The 26,430-nt window shown below is 47.4% G+C and overlaps 2 protein-coding genes and 1 long non-coding RNA gene across 3 annotated transcripts in view; 1 reads left to right on the top strand and 2 right to left on the bottom strand.

The window, feature by feature from the left end:
• Window positions 1-1,019, bottom strand: part of LOC308574159 (G protein-coupled receptor kinase 5-like) — an 80,383-nt gene extending 79,364 nt beyond the window's left edge. The window contains exon 1 of the mRNA XM_081171696.1: window positions 166-1,019. Within this exon, the coding sequence (XP_081027822.1) occupies window positions 166-217 (52 nt within the window). The 5' untranslated portion in view covers window positions 218-1,019. The remainder of the gene's footprint in view (window positions 1-165) is intronic.
• Window positions 549-20,501, top strand: LOC308574270. The gene is made up of 3 exons (XR_014002422.1): window positions 549-639; window positions 2,088-2,213; window positions 17,305-20,501. It is a non-coding gene; the product is annotated as an uncharacterized lncRNA (long non-coding RNA).
• Window positions 10,163-26,430, bottom strand: LSM1 (LSM1 homolog, mRNA degradation associated). The gene is made up of 4 exons (XM_081171878.1): window positions 26,205-26,430; window positions 23,896-23,964; window positions 13,855-13,970; window positions 10,163-10,658 (listed from the first exon to the last, which is right to left on the bottom strand). The coding sequence occupies exons 1-4, from the start codon at window positions 26,413-26,415 to the stop codon at window positions 10,488-10,490; spliced, it is 567 nt and encodes a 188-aa protein (XP_081028004.1). The 5' UTR covers window positions 26,416-26,430; the 3' UTR covers window positions 10,163-10,487.

Below are 26,430 nucleotides of genomic sequence, written 5' to 3'. Positions count from 1 at the left end.
CGCCACACAGGAACGGCCGGAGACAAGAGCCCAACTTTCTTTCTGCTAAAACCATTATGCCAGTTCTGGGTTGGGGGAAGAGAGAGGGAAGAGGGGAGGGGAGCGCCCCCCCTCACCCAGGAGCAAGACCCACGCCTGTACCACACGCCCCCCCCCATCTCTTACCTTCTCTGGCTTTGAGCAAGACTGTGTTGGCCACAATATTCTCCAGCTCCATAGTGCTCCAGCTTGAGTGATGCTGCTGCGGCAGGGTCGAGGGGAAAACGAGGCAGAAGGGGCAGCTGGTTTCTTCGAAGATCCTCTGCAAGGTGATTTTCCCCGCCTCCCGATTTTTTCCCCTTTTAAAAAGAGGCCGCCAGCATCCGAGTCCTCAAGGCAGCATAGTCATTCATATATATACATATATATTCCTTTTCCTTCCGAGGCGAAATCGAACAGATGATTAAAATGAAGAAAAAAAAAAGAGCGTAGAGGAAATGGGGAAGGGGGAGGGGGAAGGAGTGGGCAAAGGCTGGACGAAAAGGAGCAAAGCCTTTCTTTTCCTTCCTCCTAGGAGCAACAGCCGCAATGCAATGCGATCCAGGGATCCCTTGCCTCGCGCACCGCCCCCTCCCCTTGGAAGGAGGCTTTCCGGCGCCGGTAAAACCCCTCCCGGGGTAGGGATGGGGGGGCGGAGGGGGTCAGCAGCGCTGAGGAAAAGCCCCTTCACCCCCCTCCCCAGCGCACCATGCCCAGATGGGGGGAGAAGGAAACAGGAGACGAAGAGATCCTAAATCCAGTCCTTGTGATGCGGAGGCGCAGCTCAGAGGCTCGGTCCGTCGTTTCCCCCGCAAGCAGGATTTATTCTTGTTTAAGGGGATCAGGAATCCGGGGCCCCCCACGCAAGAATCTGGGGGGTTGGGGGGAGACGGCGAGCCAGAGCGCAGGAATCTTTCCACCCCCCCCCCCAGCGGCAGCAGGAAATAGCGTGGACGCGAGCGCGACTGTAGCAATCTGAAACTGGCTACCAAACGTTCCACGAGGGCGGGGCTCCGGGCCGGTGACGTCGCTCCCGCGGGGGCGGGGCAGCGATGTGTCAACGTTCTGGGACTTATGTAACCTCCTCTACCCACCTTCTTCCAAAAAAGAGAGAGAGCGTGCAAAAGTTTTGCGCTCCAGTGCATCCTGGGAAATGTAGTTCGCCGCCGTTAGGTTGAGCGCAGGGAGCATCCCGCATGGAGAACAGGCAGGCAGTCGCCAGTGAGGTCACACTAGTCAGGTGTGGGTTGCGGGGAGGGAGAAGCTCGGCACACACACACGTACAGACACACGTGTCTCAAATGTAAGCCCCTCTGTCTGGTCCTCAAGAGATTCCCCAGGACCAGTGGCGTAGCGTGGGGGGTGCAGGGGCGCAACATCTGGGGGTTAGGGTTAGGGGGCGCAAATCCACGGGTTAGGGGGCGCAAATTACTTGCCTTGCCCCGGGTGCTGACAACCCACGCTACGCCACTGCCCAGGACACATCCCGCCTCACCAGCCCTGATCCTTCTCCTCCTCAGGTGCTCTTGTCTAGCTGGAACATGTCCTTGAAACATAAAGTCTCTTGCTTGCTTGCCTGGATGGAGGGTGGAAGGAGATGGAGATGCAATTACAGGTGGGCCTGGAGGACTGGGGACCAGGGTTGGTGGGGTAGAGCCCCATTTGCCTCAATGGATCAACCTCCACCGTGTCTTCCGTTCTGATATATCACAACAATTACATTACAGTGGTACCTGAAGTTACATACGCTTCAGGTTACAGACTCCGCTAACCCAGAAATAGTACCTTGGGTTAAGAACTTTGCTTCAGGATGAGAACAGAAATCGTGCTCTGGCGGCGTGGCAGCAGCAGGAGGCCCCATTAGCTAAAGTGGTGCTTCAGGTTAAGAACAGTTTCAGGTTAAGAACGATTTAAGTACATAACCAGAGGTACCACTGTATTGTATTGATTCCAGATGAAAGTTTTCCTTTTATTCTCTGCCGTCCATTGTAAAGGCCTTTGCACTAAAATTGACAGACTATAGTCTTCTTATCACCCACATTTTCCAATCAGATGCTCCTCCTTTGCAGGGCATGATGAAGATGGTCCTTATTTTGTCACTGGCTTCTGGTACTCCTATTGTTCCCAGATGTGGAGGCTCATTTACATCTCTGAAGGGTAACAGTTGCTGCTTGAACTCTCCTTTTTTAATTCAGGTAGGTATCCGTGTTGGTATCTGAAGAAGTGTGCATGCACATGAAAGCTTATACCCAGAACAAACTTAGTTGGCCTCTAAGGTGCTACTGGACAATTTTTTTAAAAAATTCTCCTTTTTTAATGCATAAGACTTGACTTTTGCTAAAGCCACCTAAGCTAATAGCTGCTACTTAGCTTATTAAATTCACCCCCCCAAGACTACTTTTGTATTGCCTGGAGAAAGCCATTCTGTTGTGCTGAAGCTATTGGCAATAAGTGTCAGCGGATATCTCAGTCACTGGAAGAACATCACTTTTAACATCATGAGTTTTTTTCTCCGAATACATGGAGCTACTAGGTAAAATCTCACGCAGTACAATCCAGTTCAAGTTGAGCTATTTTAAGTTCCCTTGATTTCACTGCTTATAATTCTATCCTTACAACCAGTGGGAGAATTATTAACTTGACATAGGTTGTGTCCTGGCATGTAAGCTTTGCAAACTTGGAACTCTAAGCTAGTTGGCCTAATAGAAGAGTGTGAATGTATCACTCAAAAAGTTTAAATTCTATGTCTACCATGGAGAAAAGTAATTTTCAAAGCGTCTAATTACCGGTCCAGACTGGTAAGGTATGCAGATGCCTTCTTTTTTCTGTATCATCTGTTCAACTAGTGCTACTTCTGAAATGTTAAAATGGAATAGTCTGGGGTCATTAAGAGGTTCCAGCAACACCGAACAGTTACTCCAAGTTGTGACAACCTTACAAAAATCCTGTCAGAGTTCCTCTGCACAATCACATGAGTTTCTTATCTTTTTTCGATTGCGGCAAAGCTCATTCCCCACTGCTCCATTTATCCAGGAATAAAAAGGTCCAAGAACAAAATGCCTTAGATGGATTAGATGAAGAGCCACTAGTTTTGGGGTGCAAATTTGCTGATCTGCAACCACTGGCGGAGGAAGAGGAGTGCAGGGGGAGCGCACTGCCCCCGGCAGCGTGAACCTGGTGGGGTGCCATCGCAGCTGCACCCTGCCCGCGCTGGGCGACATGCCCCCATAGGCGGCATGCCACGCCCCCAGGTTGCGCACCACACCACCCCCGGGACATGCGCCAGCTCCGCTCCCACCTGCTCTCCAGCCCCGGTGCTGGAGCATGAAACTCCGCCACTGTCTGCAACACCCACAACTTGCGTCAAACTTTCTCCCTACAATTTGTGTGGTGTGGATGCCTTATAAGAAAACTTGGCATTCCACTTGGGTCCTACACCCTGAAAAATGTGCCTTTTCTGCGCTCTGCCCCTGTGGTCGTAAGCAACTGTTAAGGAAGGTGCAACTTCCTGTGCTTGCGGGTGTGGTGCCAGCCTGCCCCAAGTCAGGCCTTGGCTTGTGCACATACATACTGCCTGGAATGGCTGCCATTCGCTTCCCTCTGTGACAGGTGTAAATAAGTAGCAGCAGAAAAGTGCACAGGACAAAACTAGGTGTGTTTGTGATTAATGTGTCTGATCTTGCTTGTGTCACATTAGATGCAGGGCTCCACACCTTGCGCCTTTTTTAGCCAGTCTTTCTACATGTTTCCGTACACCCTGTTCCATCTCCCTCTTTCAGAAGATTGCCCCAGTTCAGACACTGGTCTCAGCACTGCCCGTGCTAAGGCCAGCTTAGCTTGAACAATGTACTGGCATTCTATGGCTCTGGAGTATAGTGGGTATGTTTTCTGCATTGTGGCTTCTTTCACATGCCTACACAATTGCTGGATGTGGATCACTCAGCCTTCCAATGGGTTGAAGGAGTGTCTCCACCCCCATCATTCAGCCCGGACACTGAGGTCCAGTGCCGAGGGCCTTCTGGTGGTTCCCTCGCCGCGAGAAGCCAAGTTACAGTGAACCAGGCACAGGGCCTTCTCGGTAGTAGGGCCCGCCCTGTGGAATGCCCTCCCACCAGATGTCAAAGAGAAAAATAACTACCAAACTTTTAGAAGACATCTGAAGGCAGCCCTGTTTAGGGAAGCTTTTAATATTTAATAGGTTATTGTATTTTAGTGTTTTGTTGGAAGCTGCCCAGAGTGGCTGGCGAAACCCAGCCAGATGGGCGGGGTATAAATAATAATAATAATAATAATAATAATAATAATAATAATAATTATTATTATTATTATTATTATTGAAGCCAATGCTAGCTGTACTCAGAGAAGACTCACTGAAATTAATAGGCATTGCTAACTTAGGTCCATTAATTTCATTGGGGCTATTTGTCAAGGTCCGGTCTACAGGCGATCGAAATCCTGGCTGAGGACGTCGGGACCAGGGGCAAGATGGCGGGGTGGGAGCAGGAACGAGAGTCCAGAAGCCAGGGGTCCAAGGGTCAAGAAGCAAGGAGTCACAAAGTCAAGGGTCCGAGGATCAGGAAGCAAGAAGCCAAACGCAGCAAGGCAGGAAAAAAGGCTGACCTTATATCCCTTCCCGGCTCTTGCCACCAGGTGCAGTGAGTTACCAAGCGGCCGCACCTTGCCTCTCCAGAACAAACTTAGGAAGGCCCCAGTCCTGCGAAGCCCTACCGGTCACAGGGCCTGGCTCCAGCACGCACTCCTGACACTATTATGAGTAGGAAACAACCCATAGCTTGGCACAATAGTAAGAGGTTTGTTTGTTTGTTTGTTTGTTTTGTATGTGGGTCATGTTTGCATTGCTTGGGGTCAAAAATCTTTGCAAAGATCCAGCCACTCCCCAAAGTTGGTTGGTTGTTGCTGCATCTATCTGTCCCGGGAGATAATGGAGGAGGAGTAGACCTTTGGGAGTGAAGTCAAACTGTTGAAAGGTTGCAGCAGCTGCTGTGACTGTAGAGACCAGCATGGAAAAGTTGTTGGTGCACAGCAATCAAATCATGTTTGTAAATACTAAGAATGTAATGTATATGAATCACAGTACATAAAAGCCAGAATTAAGGATGATTATTTTAAAAGCAGTAACATAAAGAATAGGAAAAACCAACTCAAGCATATGGCAAAAAGACAATAAAATTACCATGAAAGCAAGGCACCCCTTTGGCACTTTGGCACAGATCCTTGCAGTAGCTAGAGCAAGAGGAAAAACTGCAAGTCACAGAAAAGTCAGTATATTTTTTCTGGGATGGTTTTTGAGGGTAAGCCTAATAAAATAAAAAGAAGAAAAATTTCCAAATCCACAGTTGGGCAATACATTTATTGGGAGCCAATGAAATGTCACAAAAGTGTGACAAGCTTTCAGGTTCTCAAGAACTCTTTGCCAAGTAAGATGATACACAAAGCAGGAAGTGGGGCAGGGAGTTGATGTAAAAGTGGGTGGAGGGAGTTCAAGAACTAGTTCTGTTTTGTAACTGTCTCTCCAAGTTCATTTTTTGATTTTTAAGATCTTCCATCTCAGGATTTCTGTAAACCTATCTTTGTGGGCAATAAGGAGTATGACAATATCAACTACCAGTCATTGCCAATGACATAGTCTCAGAGGAGATAGCCACAAAGGCTTACATTAGCTTAAATTAACTGACTAGGAAATTCTGAAGTTGCAATTTTAATGCTGCCAAAAGGACCAGGAACACTTTGAACTTATATCAGAAAATGTGCTTTGTACATCAAGCCTATCTCTTGAGCTTAACATATGCATTGGGGTTGACCAAATAATGTGCACACACAACAATACAGTGATACCTCCGGTTAAGAACTTAATTCGTTCTGGAGGTTTGTTCTTAACCTGAAACTGTTCTTAACCTGAAACACCACTTTAGCTAATGGGGCCTCCCACTGCCGCCGCACAATTTCTGTTCTTATCCTGAAGCAAAGTTCTTAACCCGAAGTACTATTTCTGGGTTTCTTCAGGTCTGTAACCTGAAGCGTATGTAACCTGAGGTACCACTGTATTGGGAGTTTCTTATTGGTGGAGGTACAGCAGCAGGGATCATTTTGTGTACAACTTAAGGGTTAATTCTGTGTTAGTCAACTAGCCAAGAGAAGGAGGGGTGTGGTGTTGCTTAGCAAGCAGGCAGAATGGCATGATCTTAGCTGATATAGCATACTAGGTAGTTTTGAGAGTTTTTCCTCTATAGGTTTGGTTGAATGTCTCCAAGCTACATACAAGGCCTGGAGTATGAAAGACAAAACCCCTCTGTTCCTTTCTCCTTGAATTAGTATACTGTTTTCCTCAGTAAAGTGTTTTCAGGAGTTCTTTTCTCTCCACCTGCACAATATAAGTAACTTCAAGTAACAACATTTAGAAAACAAGTTTTCCAGGTTTCTTGAACCCTGGTCTCCCAGGTCCTAGTCTGACACTCTAATCACACTAGGGGGCAGAATTCACAACTTTCCCAAGAAATTATCCTCTAAGATTCCTCAGGCTGGAAAAGGTTTATTGCCCCTTATCTTTAAAATAACTTCCGAGATAAGTACTTAAGATTAAGTCACTTGGCAAACTGGTTGCTCATCTGTTGACTGTCTGAGTCTCTGGTGTTTCTTCCCAAAGATCGCAAGTTTGGTTTTTGAGCAGGTGATCTTTACACTTTCCTCTCTACTATATTCACCAAGCCTAGACAAATGCTTTTTTGAACTAACGCAGGCAAGAGATAGAACCATTTCAAATGCTTATAAAATATTAGAAGCTTCGTGGGGACCGATTCCTTAATATTTTTATACTCAATCTCTCTTCCATTAGGAAACTCAAAGCTGTGTATTTTGGGTCCACAAGCAGTCTCCCATTCTGGCACTGACCAGACCCAAACCTGCTTAGCTTCATTACTATATACGTAGATGATTGGGGTGGAATGTTCTGGCAACTTCCAGATTAATTAGTGAAATGAGCTCTAGGTGGGTCTTCCCTTAGGTCAGCTGTTCCCCAAAACACACACACACCATTGCCCAGAGACCACTTAAAAATGGTGTCTTGATGAACCACAAATATTTTTTGGCCTGTTGTAGCAATTTTGAGGGGCAGATGGGGCTCATCAACTTGGCCCATGTAGAAGGAAAACACTGTTCCTAAACCTGCACTGCCTTGCAGAACATCTTCAGAAGGAAAAGCTAAGGGGTGAAGCCTACACACTGGTTGGATAGCACCTTGTACTCCTCCTTCCAGCAACTCCTGCAGCCAACCTGTGCCAAACATGTTGCTCTGCTTTCCATTGGACCACATCTGTGAGGCCAAGAGGGCTGGTCTTGTTTGGGCAGCCTAGGACTTCCATACGCATTGCCCAGGCTTGTGTCATGGGAGGTCCCTTTGGTGCTGCTAATGAAATCAATGGTTTGACTCCACCCTTCGAGGCACACTCCATTGTCTCTTGAGACAGATGCCAACAAACAACAAAAAGGGTAGCAATTGTAATGCGCTGTGCTGGATGCTGCATGATTTTTGTGTTTTTATTGCTTATTTTGTATATGCTCTCTTAGCATTCAAATGTCATAGACTTCAGAGACACAGTGTGGACCACTAGAATGATGCTTGGGAACCCTGCCTTAGGCTCTACCCAGAATCTGTAGCCTGTGCAGAATACAGCAGCTAGGTTGCTGGATGGGCTTTTCCGACACCATGGAACACCTCTGCTGAGGGAGCTGCATGGGCTGCTCTGTGCATGTTTTGTGTTTAGCATTTAAAGCCCCAAGCAACTTGGGCCAAGGATAGCTAAGGGACGGCCTTGCCCTATGCCTGCCCAGCAACTGTGCTCCTCAGATGGGGCACAGCAGAGAAATCAGGCTCTTAGTGTTGCAGCTCCAGCCCTCTCAAATTCAACAACCAGCTGAAATCAGACAGGGTCTTTAGACAATACTGAAGAGGGTTTCGTTTTCAGAAGGCTTTCCCCGAGATATGACCCAATAATTTCTGAAATACTAACTGCACATTTGTAGGAATGGTTTTGTTTTTTGTTTGCAGAAATGGTGTTAACAGTTGTGGGAATTTGTCTTCTCTCTTGTTGATGATCTCAGGCTGTGAAGCCATTTATAAATTAGTTAAATAAACAAGGATAAGTATGAAATGAAGTATCTTTCGTAAGCTACTTTGGGACCACACAGGTGGCACCTAATTGCAAAGTGGGAAAGAACAAGCATCACCTACTGATGATGTTCCTCTTCTAACAAGCCTTTTAAGGAGAGTTTTTGTCCAGTCTGCATCTGTACTGGAGCCATTTTAGATGGACCGCTTTGTTTCCAAATGATTAGACTGTTATTGCATTTTTGTTGGCATTTTGAGCTGCTTCGCGTACAGTGGTACCTCTGGATGCAAACAGGATCCGTTCCGGAGCCCCATTCGCATCCTGAAGCGAACGTAACACGCAACTGAGCGGGTTGCGTTTCGCCGCTTCCACGCATGACGTCATTTTGAGCGTCTGCGCATGCGCGAGCGGTGAAACCCGGAAGTAACACGCTCCGTTACTTCTGGGTCGCTGCAGAGCGCAACCTGAAAATATTTAACCTGAAGTGTATTCATCCTGAGGTATGACTGTACATTCATGTGGAAAGGTAAAAGGTAAAGGTACCCCTGCCCGTACAGGCCAGTCTTGCCAGACTCTAGGGTTGTGCGCTCATCTCACTCTAGAGGCCGGGAGCCAGCGCTGTCCGCAGACACTTCCGGGTCACGTGGCCAGCGTGACAAGCTGCATCTGGCGAGCCAGCGCAGCACACGGAACGGTGTTTACCTTCCCGCTAGTAAGCGGTCCCTATTTATCTATATGTGAGGGCGATCTGGCTGCGACATCTGTCACCCCATTGATTGCCAGGGTTGATATCTACTTGCACCCGGGGGTGCTTTCGAACTGCTAGGTTGGCAGACGCTGGAACCGAACGACGGGAGCTCACCCCGCTGCGGGGATTTGAACCGCTGACCATGCGATCGGCAAGTCCTAGGCGCTGAGGTTTTACCCACAGCGCCACCCGTGTCCCACTCCACAGCGCCACCCGCGTCCCACTCCACATGTGGAAAAGCAGTGTACAAAAGGTAAATAAATAATAACCGCCCGCTTAGGTAGCAAAAATCATGCCCAGGGAGAGAACAAGGGCATGCTTCTCAGGATACCCTCCTGTTGCCTGTCACATGTTTTAAAGGCATCTTCTAAAGCGGGAAGCCTGTTGTAAAGCATCAGGCACCCTATGTGGTTTAGAGTTTGGTTGCTTGCAGTTGGCTCTCTGCTGCCACATTTATCCTTAAAGCCTGTGAGATACTCACAGACCAGGCCACAGTGGGACAATGGGAGGCTGGCCCAGGAAGTGTGACTCCACTTTCCCCCTCTGAATGATTATAATTGTGTATGGGAGAACGCAGCGCAGAAGGTCCCTTGTAGATATGCTATGTATGGTGCATGTAGAGGAATAGAAGCCATTTATCTATCTCAACCAACAAAAAGATTAATGCCAATACCAATGACTGGGAATTAATATTCAGAGATTCACTTAGTTGCCTGTTATTAAGCCTGCTCAGTCCCGACTGACAGACGGACATCTTTAAAGCGAGGATGGGGAACCTATAGTCAAGTCCTCCAGATGTCTTTTCGTACCACGATTCCCATCAGCCCTAGCCAGGGCTCAACTGTCAGGGGTGATAGAGTCATAGGCCATTGCAATGTTTATGGCAGGATCCATTGCTTGATCCAGACCAGGATGCCCAGAATGCTCTGGGTTAAGCGTGGACCCAGGATGCACAGAGAGCTCTGAAAGGAACACCACCATATGGAACTGTGAGAGAGGAGAGGACTCTAAAATAAATGTAACAAACATAGCCTGAGTCCAGGTTCTTATTTCTAAGTCCCAAGCTTCTGAACACAAGTTACCAACCTCTGGAAGGGCACAGATTTCCCACACACCTGCCTCCAATTCAGGCACCAAAATCTCCACCAGCCCAGTTTTTAAGAGGCAAAGGTGCCTTCACTGAATTCGCTTTACACTTTTAGAGAAAAGCTAAAAGTTGAAAAGGCGAGCACAAAACTCTCAAAGGGTTCTAGCCTAAGCAAGACCCGGGTTCGCAGAGTCAGTTTTTATTTACATGTCAGGGGAGGCTTAATTCCACCTCCTCCAAAGTCACAAAAGGAAAAAAGAAAGAAAGAAAAAAAAAGTTTCATCCCTAGCCAGGATTGTTGACAGCTGCTCCATCACCTTGGATTACGTAACACTGGGATCTTTTCAGGTCTTCGGCAACAATGATAAATCATGATTAAATTGTGTTTCGCACTCAGGGCGCAGGGAAAGGGGGGGAAAAGAGGTGTTGGTGGGGAAATGCACATCGCGAGGGGGCCCTAAATGCTAATTCAATCTTGGGGGCTGCTGTGATTGTCTGGACTGAATGCCTAGTATTCATCTAGTGTATCAGCCCGTGGAATGGAGAGGCCCCGCTCCTTCAGCGCTTGCACTTTCAGCTTCTCCGACTCCTGCTTGGCTTGCTGCTCTATTCGCTGCACTTCCAGGATCTCCTCAATCGACACTTGCTGCAAAGGTGTGTCGCTTTCCTTCTCCAGGTCCTGCAACAGAAAAGGAAGGCTCAGCTGCCACTCAAATTTGTCAACCCACACCACCTTTTTTGAGGTTGAGGAGAGGAGGGTTAAAGTATCTCCACCCCACTTTCAGCAGCGTAAGATTCTGGTGGGTGCACCACTGCCGAGTTTGCGTCGAGCACACAGCAGGAGTGACAAAGCTCAGGCCCAAGGGGCTGGATGTGGACCCCAAGACCTCGACACCTGGCCCTCGGAACTCCCTGCAGGCAACACTGCTGTTGTTTTGTTTCACAGTTTTGTTTCACATCCTGATTTAGTGTTTCTGCCTGTCTGGAATGTGTCTTTGGACTCTGACAATCCCTCTTGCTTGCTTGGCTTGGAGGATAGAGAGGGCTGCCCACTGTACAAAGGCCAAATGTACATGACTTGTTCTGGCCACTTTTGCCTCTGGCATCTAGCATGTAGCTCATGGGCTGGAAAAGCTTCCCTTCCCCTGGTACAGAGAATGGTAAAATGCCTAGAGAAGATTTTTCATTTCCATGAAAAGGACAAAAGGCAAACCACGACGAGATGCCTGGCTAATGAGGAAAGGGCCATTGATGCCAACACTGTGCCCTCCAAAGCTGCCAGCCACCTGCCAACCAAGTGATCAAAAGCAGAAGATGAAGACAAGGGACGTCTCCAATATCTGGTCCACAGAGATATGTTCGCTCTGAGGATGAAGGCTTTATTGAGCCATGATGGATAACAGCTGTTTGCAACAGCTCTTTTTAAACACTGGGCACCTCATGGGAGGAAGTGGGGCTTATACATTCTAAACAAACAAACAAAATGACCGTGTAAGTTGTCCAAGGTGTTTCTGTTGCTGCTGCTACAACAGATGACACTTTAGCAATGCATGAGATGGGGCGGGGGAGAATGAAAATTGCTAGTTGTCTCAAGGGCCAACCTACAAATGGGATAAGAACTCTGCCCTACATCCCAAATCAAATGAAAATTTTACACACACAACAGCCCAACTCCCCTTAAAAAAATGAGATAAAGGAGGAGGGTCTTTGTGGGCCCCAAGGGGTGTCTGAGGGAGCCATGTACCCAAGAGGTATCAAGTTGTGTCCCGTCCCCCCTTGAAACAGGATATAATCTTCCTGTCTAGCAATGAAATTGACAGGTTGTAAGGGAGTCTAGACACCAGGCTGCTCTCCACCAGGATAACATAGTAGATAGAGACTGAATGCAAGCAATCTGCATGGTTTGAGTAAAAGGCCTCAATTTGATTCAAGGCACCAAAATGGTGCAAGAATGTCAAAAAAGGGTTCTTCTGTTATGCTTAATGCAAAAGTCCCAGGGGGGAGGTAAAGAAAGATAAGAACCCCACGGCTCCTTGCCACTCCAAACTTTGCCCTTTGTCTGTTGAGATGAACTACAATTGCCAAGTCTCTGTGCTGACAGAAGAGCAAACAATTACAAGGACCCCCCCCCCTTAAACAGGGGGAGCATCATTCATCACAGTGGTTAAGGCGAAGCAGAAAAGAGCCTCCCAAAACGAATGGATGCAATGTTCACATGATTTGGTCATCCCTCATCCAGAAAAAAATGCAAGACCATCTAAAACTTGTGTGAAAAGTGCCTATGCCTTGGTTGCAGATGGGATCAGAGCTCGGATTTGAGAATGTGACGCATTCCATCAGACAAGGCTTTTGAATCAGGGAGGTTGCAATCCTGTGTCTTGTGCAACTCATAACAGGAATGCATTTCTTCACTTTAAAATAATATCATGCGCCTACAAAACTAACATTACCAGAGAGATGGCTAGGTAAAGGTAAAGGGACCCCTGACCATTAGGTCCAGTCATGATCGACTCTGGGGTTGTGGCGCTCATCTCGCTTTATTGGCCAAGGGAGCCAGGGTACAGCTTCCGGGTCATGTGGCCACTTCTGGAGAACCAGAGCAGCGCACGGAAACGCCTTTCACCTTCCCGCCGGAGCAGTACCTATTTATCTATTTGCACTTTGACGTGCTTTCGAACTGCTAGATGGGCAGGAGCAGGGACAGAGCAACGGGAGCTCACCCCATCGTGGGGATTCGAACCGCCAACCTTCTGATCGGCAAATCCTAGGCTCTGTGGTTTAACCCACAGCGCCACCCGCGTCCCTTTTAGAGAGATGGCTAGCCTAGAAGTATTTTCCCCTATTTTGGCCATATCTGCCCCATACATTTAAATCACTATGATACCACTTTAACAGCCATAGCTTCCCTCACAGAAGCCAGGGAATTGTAGCTTGTTAAGAGTGCTGAGAGGAGAGGAGAGTGTTGCTAGGAAAATCCTATTTCCCTCACAGAGCTACCATTTCCAGAATGGTTTAACAATCAATCAGGGAACTCTGGGAATTGTAGAATAGGGGAATAGGGGTCTCCTAACAATCCTCAGGACCCTTAAAAGACTGCTGTTCCCTTTTGGGGGAAACCATAGCTGTCAAAATGACATCAAAACACTCTGAAAGTATTGTGTAGGTGTGGCCTATGCTCGCCTCCAGCATTTGGAAGGTCCTGGAAGCCCATATTTCACAGGCATTCATAAACAGCCATCATTTTAAGTGGCCCTCTTTTGCTTGCATGGGATCACCTGGTCTCAGTGTTAGAACAGCCTTACAAGTAAGCCTACTAAAGTTACTAACCTGCCAACACACACACACATCTTCTGGTGAATGGCAGAGGAGGGATTGAGAACTGAATTTCTGTTTTGGTGTGGGAAAGGGGGCTCCACCAGCCTGCTTGGTTTCTATGCAGGGCACAGAGGACTCTCTCCTTCCTCTACAAGCCTACTCACTCGCCTGCACGCAATGCCTTGTGGCTACCAGGCTGGTGCTTATCGCGAAAGGAGGAACCTCTAACAAACCAAGAGAAGGAATTAAGAACAAACTGGAACCTGAACTTCCAAATGATGCAAACTAACATAGGACTCACATTAATAAAGCACTTTACATAACCGATATAAACAATTTTATAATTACCAGTTCTCTATTAATTTGGTTAGCATCATTTTCAAGTTCGGGTCGCAGTTTATTCTTAATCACTTGCTAGGCTAGTGTTTAACTGCAGGGCTGCACGAGAAGGAAAAATGGCATTTAGGACAAGCCTTTCTCCACCGACAAAACTGAGCACGGCAGGAGATACCACTGCCCAATAAGCCCCAAATAAAGTCTATGCGACAGGGTTTACTTACAATTTCTCCCAGAAGTACGACGTTCTCGCCTCTCACCACAAAGATGCCCCGAGGGATGTCACCGTACTTTTTGCCCACATGAATGCGCTCCACCGTCTGGTGCAACACCAGGTTTGCTACAAGGTTCAGGGAGAGACAGAGAGGAATGGAGATGGAAAATCAGACAGAAATTTGTGGCAATACAGGCATTGAAAACTGAATGTGCAGCTACCCGCCTTCAATATGATTCAAGCTTCTAAGAACCATCTTCTCTCAAAACGCCCCTGCCCCCGGTGTGGAATGGCACTAGAACCAAAAGACATAACCCCCTCATTTTCTGACAGCAATTTGTCAGCAGTCTTGTGAGTGCTCTGAGAGGGCCGTAGTTTGCATGCAGAAGGTTCCAGGTTCCACCCCTGTCCTCCCTCAGACATCCTCTAACTGGAAAGGCTCCTGCAAGGGACCACAGGATAGAGTACTAGGCAAGTTGAGCCAAAGGCCAGACAATCAAGGAGTAATGCCATGTTGATATCCCAAGCACTAATCTCCTCAGAGTATTGCGGAAGAACGATGTCAATCAGCATCTGATGATCTCCTTCTACCGGTCAATAATAGAAAGTGTCCTTTCATACTGCATCACGGTGTGGTACACTGGTTTGACATCAACTGATAGGAAGTGCCTACAGAGGGTGGTGAATACAGCACAAGATATTATGGGCTATTCCGTGAATCCACTGGATGAAATAGCGGAAGGTCGTTGCCTCAGGAGAGAGGAAAATTCTCAGGGATGATTCACACCCTGGCCGGCACTTTCTTGATCTCCTGCCCTCAGGCAGAAGATATAGAAGCATGATTAGTCACACCAACAGGGTAAAGAACAGCTTCTATCCATGGGCTGTTAGGCTGCTGAATGAAAAGATAACAACAGGGCAACTGACTTTCGGGTTTGGTGGGTGTGCGTCAGTAAACGAGGGGAATTAAGACTAAGAGAGCTGAGTGGGGGGTGCTCGTGTAATCTCACCGTATACAAGTTGTACAAGTGACAAAGTATTTCTAATTTCTAAATCACATTGGTGACCTTGAAGACAAAGTCCATGCAAGTCGGAAGCCAAATAAAATATATAGAGCCCTTCTAGATCACACCAAAGGTCTATCTCATCCAGGATCATGTTGACCAACAGATGCCTATGGGAAGCGTATGAGCAACGACACTCTCTGTTCTTAATCAGTATGTGCCAAGACCCATCAATCTCAGTCATTTGTGAAGTTAACATCAACCCCATGAAGGAACCCCCATATGGTTCCCCCAAAGCTCTCAGGCCTGGTGACCTGAAGGAGATGGCTGTTTGCCTTCCGAGGTTACTTGACAACTTACAGGACAACCATAAGTAAAGGCCATCTTGCTTTGGACAGCTTCAAAACTGGGGTGGAAGCTATATGGGGTTTGAATTTTACTGTCTCTACGTGTGTGTTGGGGAGTGAACATACTGAAGTGCTGTTGGCTTCACCTATGTATGTGGCACTTTGCGAAGAACAGGTACGGCCTTGCCCCAATCAAAGCAGATGCAGATCAGCTGCAGAAGGGGAAGGAAATTAAGCGAGGGGTAACACTACAAAGGGACGCAGGTGGCGCTGTGGGTTAAACCAGAGCCTAGGACTTGCCGATCAGAAGGTCGGCGGTTCGAATCCCCGAGATGGGGTGAGCGCCCGTTGCTCAGTCCCTGCTCCTGCCAACCTAGCAGTTCGAAAGCACCTCAAAGTGCAAGTAGATAAATAGGTACCGCTCCGGTGGAAAGTTAAACGGCGTTTCCGTGCGCTGCTCTGGTTCGCCAGAAGCGGCTTAGTCATGCTGGCCACATGACCCGGAAGCTGTACGCCGGCTCCCTCAGTCAATAAAGCGAGATGAGCGCCGCAACCCCAGAGTCGGTTACGACTGGACCTAATGGTTGTTGTTGTTTAGTCGTTTAGTCTTGTCTGACTCTTCGTGACCCCATGGACCAGAGCACGCCAGGCACTCCTGTCATCCACTGCCTCCCGCAGTTTGGTCAAACTCATGCTGGTAGTTTCAAGAACTACCAAGAACATTAGTGGTTCTATTAGGAATCCCTAATGGTTAGGGGTCCCTTTACCTTTACCATTCTACAGCCTTGTCCAATTCCCTTTTTTTCTTTCTTTTTAGCTTCTTCATTCTTTAATGAGACTTGCAAATACAAATATATATATATGGATAGATAGATTAGATAGATAGATAGATAGATAGATAGATAGATAATAATTAAAATTTAAAAACAGTCGTAAGAGCAAGATGAATAAAAATGCACAGACAGAATAACAATGTCCAGCTCTTCAAGGGAAAAATGCAAGTAAGCCAGGCAGCCACAATCTTCTTGGGAAGGCCCTTTCCCAGAGAAGCATCTTATCAAACATTCTATTCCATAGTCATGAACAACACTGCTTATTCTAGAGCAATGGCCTAGATGGTGTGTTTTTTTAATGATCGGGGATGGGAGGGGGGAAGTGTGTAGAGAAGAGAACTATTTCAGTCCTGTAGCTCTAATGTCACAACTGGCAACAGTATTTTTTTTTAAAGAACCAAAAAATCACGAGGACCTATTAGGCAGCTTTCAAGAGGTTTTAGCCGGCCAGAGAGTACATCCTGACACTATCTCCAGTGTTTACAAGGGCTTTTAAAAATTACTGAGCAATGTTCTTATGCGCTGCATATGACTAAAAACCCAACTATTTGCCAAGCAAGGCCTTAATTATAAACTAGTTTATCTTGAAGAAAGCCAGGAGCTCCCAGCGTGTAAAGTGAAGTGGAAGATTATTCAGATAAGAACGTTGACTGCTGGTTCCTGGCTACAGGCACACAGGCACTCATTCTGGAGACTTAGGGCACCCTCTAGATCAGGGACAGAGGACCTGTGGTCCTGCGGATGATGTTGGACTACAACTCCCATCAGCCACAACCAGCAAGACGACAGTGCTCAGGGATGATGGGAGTTGTATTCTAGAGCACCACAGATCCCTCATCTGTGTGTAGATACTCAGATTTCAAGATGTTCCGGGCCTGAGATTATTTCGAGGACTATGTCACAGCCCTGCTGCTGTGGGCAGAAATCAGTAGTCCAGCTCCTGAATTTATTTCTTTTCATAGGAATAAAAGAGGAGCCTGCTGAATGTTTTTGTGCACTATTTAATGCTAGTCCTACTCAGAGGAGACCCAGTGGAGTTAATGGATATGACTAACTGAAGTTCATTAAGTTCATTAATTGGTGTACTCTAGAGTAGGCCTTAGCTGAATGCAACCTTTGGATTTAACAGTTAAAACATTTTGGCATATATTTTGTCCCAGGAACAATGCAAAACAAACCCCACATGCTCCCCTTAGAAAAGGCAAGGTTTTATGCAGAATTTCCTCGGGAAATTATCATACATCTGTATTGTAATATTTGGATTTTTGCATATTAGGATTTTCTGGCAATGTGGCAGGTCTTCAAGTAATGAAGGGGCACGGAGCAATAGCCGGCAGCAGAGAAATTAGGTAAGGCAAGGACAGAGGACGCTTGCGCTCATGTCTGTGCCTTGGACAAAGCTTCATCTGGCACACAGTTGCCCATAGATTTCAAAACTTTTCTGAAAAACTAGGTGCTGCACTGGAACTGACAGCTGATCTTCAGGAATCCATAGCTCTCCAGGGTCTAAGGAGTATTTCCCAACTCTTCCTGGAGATGCCAATTATTGAATCTGGAAGCTTTTATGTTCAAAGTACGCATTCAGCCACTTCTTCAAAGCCCTTCTTCAAAACTAAAAAGTTTCAGGATGTTATTCATGTCAGGACAGAATGGGAAAGTATTAAACCCTTGTTCCCTAAGGAGGAGGATGACTGGACATCATGAGGCGGTCCATTTCAACTGGATCTCCTTCACATGTAAGGTCTGTAGCACAGTGGCCAAGTACATGGATACTTGTAGAGGTCCCCGGTTCAATATTCCTGGTATAAGTCCCAGGCAGAGCTGGGAAAGACTTGCTGAAAAAATTCTGGAGAGCTGCTGACAGTCAGACAGTGAGTAGTCTTCAGCCTTTCCCAGGACCTATCTATAGCCCAGCATAGACATGGAAGCTTCATTCCTTACTTCTTTTGCCATATATTTGTGTTGTGATAATGCTTCTCTTACGACCCACCTAAGGTCAATTTGAGACACAATATTGAGTTCCCTGGACCCGCTAGTTGAAAACCAATGATGTAAATATTAAGCAAAATGGACCAAATCTTCGGACTTCGGATTTTTAAAGCCAGATGTCATAATCCCAGTTTTGCTTTTCCTAGTGTAGACAGAAAACAGCCGTATGCAAATTCTAATACCCCCAAAGGAGCAAATGCAATGACCAAGATGCAGTAGAGACCTTACCAAAGCTGGCATCTATTATGGCTTTGCATTAGTTCAATGATACAAGCTTCTTTAACAAAGAAAGAGAACCCGTATTGTGAAATGATAAATATAAAGATGGCACAAACCTTGAGATTTTTCCTGCAAAACTCTATTAAACACCACAACATCACATTCGCCTTCCATTTCTGATCAAAATCAAGTTGGCTGGTTTTGTGAAGTCCACCATAGTCCATGACTTTGATTTCTATTTTTGCAGGGACATCCAATGGCTTTCTTAAAGTCATGATGCCACCCCTATGTTCTTATATGCAAAAACTGTTCTTCAAATTCCTTAGCTAAGTGTTGTTTCACATAACCCAACAAGACAACCAAAGGATTCACTGGCACAATATGACACATGATGTCTCTTATTAGTTCTATTACATTTGCGCATGGTAATCTGATTTTATAGCATGATGAGCAAGGCTGCATGAAGCCAGCATTAAGACAACACATTAAGACTAAACCCTTCCAGTTTAGTACTGAGGGATTCTATTCTATTATCTTCACTGTTAATATCATCAGTCAAATGCAATCAAAAAGGGGCATTTCACATTTGAAACTATAAAAAGGAGTTATTCAACATTCTGTGATGTATTGCTCCTTACTTTTTACACCAGTGCTGCCAAGGCCCAGCTCTCATTTCGTCTCCTATTAAACATCAACAGAGGCAATTCAAGAAAGCTAGTTGCTAAGGCATATAATAAATTGTCCTTAGAAACGCCTTAGTGTAATTGTTTTAACGTCATACAATAATTCAAAAATCATGGATGTATTGCAAGTCTATTTTTATATATTTATTCAATTTATTCAATTTGTATCCCACCCTTCCTGTAGCTGATCTAAGTAGTTCCTAGTTTATAAGTAACTGAGAAGATTGTGGAGGATCCATCCGAATAGGAATTTCCCTGTAAATTAGTTTCCGCTAGGCACATTCTGTTCAAACTTTGTTCATTCAAAAAACCCAATTTCTAAATTGCAGTGCTGGTATAAAGTTTGTATTTTGAACTGAGCAGTACAATGGTGGAAGAGAGGTTCTAAAAAACCAACAAGAATGAGTAATAATAATGATTTCTTCATCAACCTAATGGCTCTTGTTCAGCAGGAATTCAATGTGTTCTTAGCGAGAAATCTAATTTTCTGGCCCAGAGGAAAGAAGATGGGGACACAACAGGGTACAGAAAGGGTCCTGCGAGTTGTTAAGGAGACCCCTATTCACCCCTCACAGAACTACAATAACCAGTTCCTTGGGAAGAGGGATTGACTACTAAACCACTCTGAGAATCGTTGCCAAGTGATGGGAACAGCTCTATGCACTGTTAGCAAACTACAGTTCCCAGAATTCTTTGGGGGAAGCTATGACTTTAAAGCCGTATCATAGGGCTTTATAAATGTATGCTGTGAATGTGGCCGTAATATGCCTCTAAACACCAATAACTGGAGGCACTCCGTGAGAAAGAGCTATTGCCTTCAAGCAGAGCTTCTGGGCTTTGTGGAAGCATCAGACTGGCCATCATAGGAACAAGACGCTGGATGAGGTTCTCATATGGCTGATCCAGCAAGACTCTTCTTACCTCACCTTTCCTTCGGACAAAGGAAGCGGGCATAATATTATTTTACCGCCATGAGGGCTGGGCTAGGTTAGGAAGATGGAGCCGGACTTGCTCAAGGACAACCAGCCGCCTTTGTGGCAGAGCAGGGATTTAAAGTCAAGTCCCCTCAGCCCCGAACCCAACATCCATTGTGCTGGCTCTCAAGATGCAACTTTCACCCTTACAGGGAAGGAAGGCCTGCAGCCGAGTTTCTGAAGAGAGCTAGAGGACTGCATCTTAACTGCATTGTGTCAAGCTTTTAGAAGGGCACAATGCTAGTCCTGCTCAGAGCAGACCCAATGATTTGATCTGTTAGCTTAAATGGAGCAACTCTGAGAAAAACTCAGTTGGATGGAGCTTCATGGTTCCACTTCTTAAAAGGCCTACCCAGATATCTTAGGGCTGCCTAGTACAGTCATACCTCATGTTACGTTTGCTTCAGGTTGAGCATTTTCAGGATGAGTCCCGCGGTGACCTGGAAGTAACAGAATGGGTTACTTCCGGGTTTCGCTGCTCGCGCATGCGCAGGCACGCAAAATGACATCACACGAATGCGCAGAAGCGGCGAATCACGACCCACACACACGCAGACACGGGTTGCGTTCTGTTCAGGTTGTGATCCCGTTCGCAGCCAGAGGTACCACTGTACAAGGATTTAATCTAAAAAAGAGACTCCTGTTTTTCCCTGTTTTTTTCTTGAGTCAAAAGCTCCTTTTTAGGCATAAGGCTCCCTCTAGTGGTACAGGCTGACAGAGATCTCCATGGCTGTGGCACTTTTGTCCCCGGGTTCCAGTGTGGCATAGTGGCTCAAGTTTCAGACTAGGAGCTGGGAGACCAAGGTTCAAATTCCCCCCTCAGCCAGGTCACCTGCGGCCAGCCAGAGCCTCTCAGCCTGACCGACCTCACAGGGTTGTGGCAGGGATTAAATGAGGGGTTAACCGCATATGTCTCGCGGAAAAAGTTGGGATAAATCAGTAAGTGCAATGAAAATCTAATACAGTGGTACCTCTGGTTGCGAACGGGATCCGTTCCAGAGGCCCGTTCGCAACCTGAAAAGAACGCAACCCACGTTTGCGTACGCGCAGGTTGTGATTTGCCACTTCTGCACATGTGTGTGATATCGTTTTGCGCGTCTGCGCATGCGGCGAAACCCGGAAGTAACCCATTCCGTTACTTCTGGGTCGCCGCGGGACGCAACCTGAAAACACGCAACCTGAAGCAAACGTAACACGAGGTATGGCTGTAAAATAAACACAAGGTGGGAGCTGCCTTGCAACAAGTCAGACTACAGGTCCGCCTCATTTCTGACTGGAACCAGCGCTCCAGGATTTCACACAGCCATCTTCCATAACGCTTGACCCCTCTAACTAGCAGAGGTTCAACCTGGGACGTTCTTCATGCAAGCAGACTCCCCACCAGGGAATTCTAGCTGATCCCTACACATCCTGCTAAGCTTCAGAGGCAGTTTAGGCACCTCCAGGTCCTTGCACAGCCCTTGTGTTCTGAGTAGCTGTCAGGGCCTCAACCCCTCAGCTGGACCCACCAGCACCAATGTCTGTTGTGGGCTTTTCTTGGCTTCAGGCTTTCCTGGAAGCAGCAGCAAGCCGCTGTCATTTTAAATCCCCCATAATGCCCCAGGGCACTTAATTTAAGATGGCAGCTTCATGCATCCCTGCCACTGGCACCACATAAGCTCACTTCCTGGGAAGGGGGGCAGGCTATAGGAAAACAAAACCTTGTGTTTTTGTTGTTGTTTAGTCGTGTCCGACTCTTCGTGACCCCATGGACCAGAGCACGCCAGGCCCTCCTGTCTTCCACTGAAACCCTGTTTAACCTTGCATTAAAAATCCTGTTTAACCTTGTAGCCAGCCTTGGGAAGATCTGATCTCTGCTGAAGGCGCCACGTGAGGTTCAAGGATTCTCTGACCCTAATCTGATCGGGGGGTGGGGGTGGAGAGACACTCTCCCAGGCCTCAAGCAGTGTTTAGAAAGCAGAAAGCTGGCTTTTTCTTTCCCTAAAGAATGCATACACATACAAGCAGCACCAGGCTTCGTATTGATCATAATTAATTGAGGGAGGACAAACACACAGACCGCTCAGGCAAAACAGCAGCTGCTCAGTCTGACCTCCAACTCCATCACAACTGTGCAAGTGCAGATCTGAGTGTGTGGGCATGCTTTTAAGACAGGGGTGGAGAGCCTCAGGTCCAGGGGCCAAAGTGGCCCTCCAGACCTTTATACTTGGCCCTTGGGATTTCCCCCAGGCCACACACCTCCACAGTCTTACCCTACACCTTCCCTGAATGCTTTTAATGATTGGAATATGTCCTCAAACCATGAGAATGCCTCTTTGCCTGGATGGCAAAAGGAGAGATGTGGGAGCCTGGAGGGAAGAAGTGTGCAGAAACCTGACTTTTGTGGGGCTAAAATTCAGCCTATTGCTCAAAGCCATATCCACTATTATGACCACTTCTCCCTCTGGCCACACCAGCAGGTGGCCCCTGGAAGGTTCCCCAGCGCCCTGCTCCTAGATCAGAGTCTGATCTGCCATCTTTATTTAGCACTCCCTGGAGACTCCGCAAAACTTCTTACACAAATGATGAAAGTAATGTGTCATGAGAAGAGAGTGAAAAAGCAATGGCTTCCCATGCAGGGTCATCATCACACCTGCCACCTGGTCAAAACCCTCCAATACTTTCTAACATTCCATGAACTGCCCTACAAAAGATCAAACAAACCACACTCCATTTTGCTAAAGTTTAGTTTGTTTTCCAGCTGCTTTCATCTCATGCCTTGGTAGTTTGGTGAGTGTTTGGGGTGCAATAGTCAAGAAAAACATGGCTTCAGATTGTTGGCAGTAAACAAACCCCAGTTAAGCTAGGTTCACGTCTAGAACACAAAGCTGTGATTTAATAAACTGTAGTTTAATAAGCAGAAATTTTCTGCGATTTGTGAACTAGACTAGGCAGGGGACCTTCTCGGTAGTGGCGCCCTCCCTGTGGAACACCCTCCCATTAGATGTCAAGGAAATAAACAACTATCTGACTTTTAGAAGACACCTGAAGGCAACCATGTTCAGGAAAAATTTTAATGTCTAATGTTTTACAATTTTTAATGTGCTGTAAGCTGTCCAGAGTGGCTGAGGAAACCCAGCCAGATGGGTGCGGTATAAATAATAATCATCATCATTTTATTATGCTTAATGATAACACTAAGATAAGAGATTACTTTGACTTTATGTGACAATGGGAAATGGGGCTAAGGAAAGAATGGAGTTTTACTAAGTCAAACCTGATGTGTTCATGGAAAGGATGAGAGTCTAATCAGGGACCTCTTGATTTGTATCTCAAGTCTTCACAACTATTCCATAGCCACTCCCTTTGGGGACAGCAACTGCTGCAGTCCCCACTCAGCCATGAAGTTCACTGGGTGACCTTGGGCCCCTCGCCGTCTCTTATCCTAACCTACCTCACAGGGTTGCTGTGAGGGTGAAATGGGGAGGGGGAGATCAATGGATGGCACCCTGAGTTCCTTGGAAGCAAAAGGTGGCATATACAGTGGTGCCCCGCAAGACGGAAAACTCGCTAGACGAAAGAGTTTTCCGTTTTGGAGGTGCTTCGCAAAACGAATTTCCTATGGGCTTGCTTCGCAATATGACAATGTCTTGCGAGTTCCTGCTGTCCCCCCCCTTCCCCCCTTTTTCTAAGCCGCTAAGCCACTTATCAGCTGATCCGATCAGCAGATAAGCCGCTAAAAGCCGCTAAAAGCGCTAATCCGCTAATCCGTCAATGGGCTTGTTTCGCAAGACAAAAAAACCACTAGACGAAGAGAATCACAGAACGGATTCTTTTCGTCTTGCAAGGCACACTGTACATGCAATAAATAAATCAACACAGTCAAGTAAATCAGAATGCAAAGTTCTCCCTCCAAACACATGCATATTCCGTTGCTGGATTCCTGGTCATGGTCAAATACAGCCCACACAATGGGGAATGAAACAGGCTAGCACCCAAAAAGGTAAGTTTACGTTGGCATACCAAACTGATCAATGCTGCGTAAATATCCAATCAGCGTCCGACCGTCCCGGAGGAGAACCAAGTGTTTCTCTGGGAGAAAATAAAAAGGGAAAACTTCATTAGTGAACATAAGAATGTAAGAGGTTGCTGGATCAGGCCAAGGGCCCATCTAGTCCAGCGTCTTGTTCTTACAGTGGCCAGTGAGATGCCTGTGGGAAATCAGCAATCAGAACACAAGCCCTCTCCCCCCCATAAAAGGTAAAGGGACCCCTGACCGTTAGGTCCAGTCATGGATGACCCTGGGGTTGCTGCAATCATCTCGCTTTATTGGCCGAGGGAACCGGCGTGCAGCTTCTGGGTCATGTGGCCAGCATGACTAAGCCGCTTCTGGTGAACCAGAGCAGCGCATGGAAATGCTGTTTACCTTCCTGCCAGAGTGGTACCTATTTATCTACTTGCACTTTGATGTGCTTTTGAACTGCTAGGTTGGCAGGATAGGGACCGAGCAACAGGAGCTCACCCTGTCACGGGGATTCGAACCGCCAACCTTCTGATCGGCAAGCTTAGAGGCTCAGTGGTTTAGACCACAGCGCCACCCTCCCATAGTTTCCAGCAATCAGTAAGTGGAAGCATTAATGCCTCCAACTGTGGAGGCAGTAGCCACTGATAGCCCTCACTTCCAAGAATCTGTCTAACCGTCTTTTAAAGCCATCCTATTTGGTGGACATCACTGCCTCCAGTGGGAGCAAGTTCCATCGTCTGACTATAAACTGTGAGAAAAAGAAGAACCCACAAGTTCAGCTTTGCAGTAGAAGCAAGTTAGTGGCGGCCAGCGTCACCCACTCTGCCAACTAAAGGTTTGCTTATTAGATCACTGAAGTTTTTCCCACGGAAAATGCTGAAACGCCCGTTGTTGGGGAACATAGGTGAGAGAGCCGTATGCCCTGCTTTGGGCTTCCTAAAGATCTCTAGTTGGCTATGGGGAAAACCAGGTGTTGGGCCGGAAGTGTGATCCAATAGGGCAGGGTTATGGAAGCTGTGGCCCTCCAGATGTGGCCGGACTGCAGCTCCCATCGGCCATGCTGGCTGCAGCTGATAGGAATTGGGAGTCTAGCAACTTCTGGAGGGCCACAGCCTCCCCATCCTTGCAGAACTGATGCGTAATGGGGGGGGGGGGAGAATTGTGGATCAGTTGACAGAAACGCTGCTTTGACTATAAGGCAGCTTCCTATGTTTGGGGGAATGGGCTGATCCAAAGGAATCCCCCCAGCATCTCTACATAGGGCTTTGAATGTTCCCAGCCTGGAAGCCTGAGAGCGGCTGCCAGCCAGTGTTGGCAACACTAACCCAACGTGGTTGGGGAGGCTGTGTGCGTACTATACCACTGGTCTTTGGCTTGGTGAGTCACGGACTGATCTGAGGTACCACCTGACCAGAGGAGGAATGACTGCTGGGAGGAGTGCAGAGAGAAGCGCCCTGGTACCCCTTGCAGCAGCAAAGTGGGATGCCTTCATCTGCCCCACATGCAACAAAATGTTTTTGCAGCCACAGCAGGCGCTGTAACTCTCCAATGGTTTGACTTCACCCCCAGAGGCACACTCCTCCATTGTCTCCTGAGACAGACCGATGCCAACCACCCATGGGGTTTGAAACGGGACCCCAAACACGCGTTTGCAGTTACAGTGGTACCTCGGGTTAAGTACTTAATTCATTCCGGAGGTCCATTCTTAACCTGAAACTGTTCTTAACCTGAAGCACCACTTTAGCTAATGGGGCCTCCTGCTGCCGCCGCCGCGCTGCCAGAGCATGATTTCTGTTCTTATCCTGAAGCAAAGTTCTTAACCTAAAGCACTATTTCTGGGTTAGCGGAGTCTGTAACCTAAAGCGTCTGTAACCCGAGGTCCCACTGTAAACGAAACAGTGTCTGAAAAGGCTACTGCCTTATACCTCTGAATCGCATTCTTTCCCTCAAAGAATCCTGGGCGCTGTAGTTTGCCCCCTCACCTAATTACAGCGCCCAGCGACCCTTAGCGAACTACAGTACCCAGAATTCTTCGAGGCACCAGGAGCTGTGCTCCGAAGGTGCAGCGTGCGTGCAAAGATGTATTAGGCAGCCTCTGTGTTGTTTCCAAGCTGCGGGTGGGGTGGGGGGCCTGAGAAAGGAAAAAGGGGTCGCGAAGGGGAAAGGGGGCATAACGAAAGCGGAGAGCCAGGAGGGAAGAGGAGGCGGGAAGGAAAGGGCGGCGCTTGGCACGGCTTCCCGAGGAGGAGCCGCCGGTCTCGGGCGGCGGAAAGGCGCCCAGGCGCCTCGGTCGCGGCGCGGTACTCACTGTCGATGTCCTGGATGAGGCTGGCGGTGCCCGGCATGTAGTTCATCTTCCCCGCAGACGCCGCGGATGCTCCGCCGCCGCCGCCCGCAGCATCTGCCTTGGGAGAAGCGGAACCTCCCCGCGCCCTGTCCCCGCCCGGGCCGGAAGCGCCTGCTCCGGCGGGGCGGGGAGAGACGAGGAGGAGGCGGCTCTCGCCGGGGGGCGGCTGCATGCTGGCGGGAGAGGC

The sequence above is a fragment of the Podarcis bocagei genome (assembly GCF_964188305.1).
Source record: "Podarcis bocagei genome assembly, chromosome: 15".
In the NCBI taxonomy this organism is placed as follows: domain Eukaryota; kingdom Metazoa; phylum Chordata; class Lepidosauria; order Squamata; family Lacertidae; genus Podarcis; species Podarcis bocagei.
This window is presented reverse-complemented; position numbering and strand designations above follow the sequence as displayed.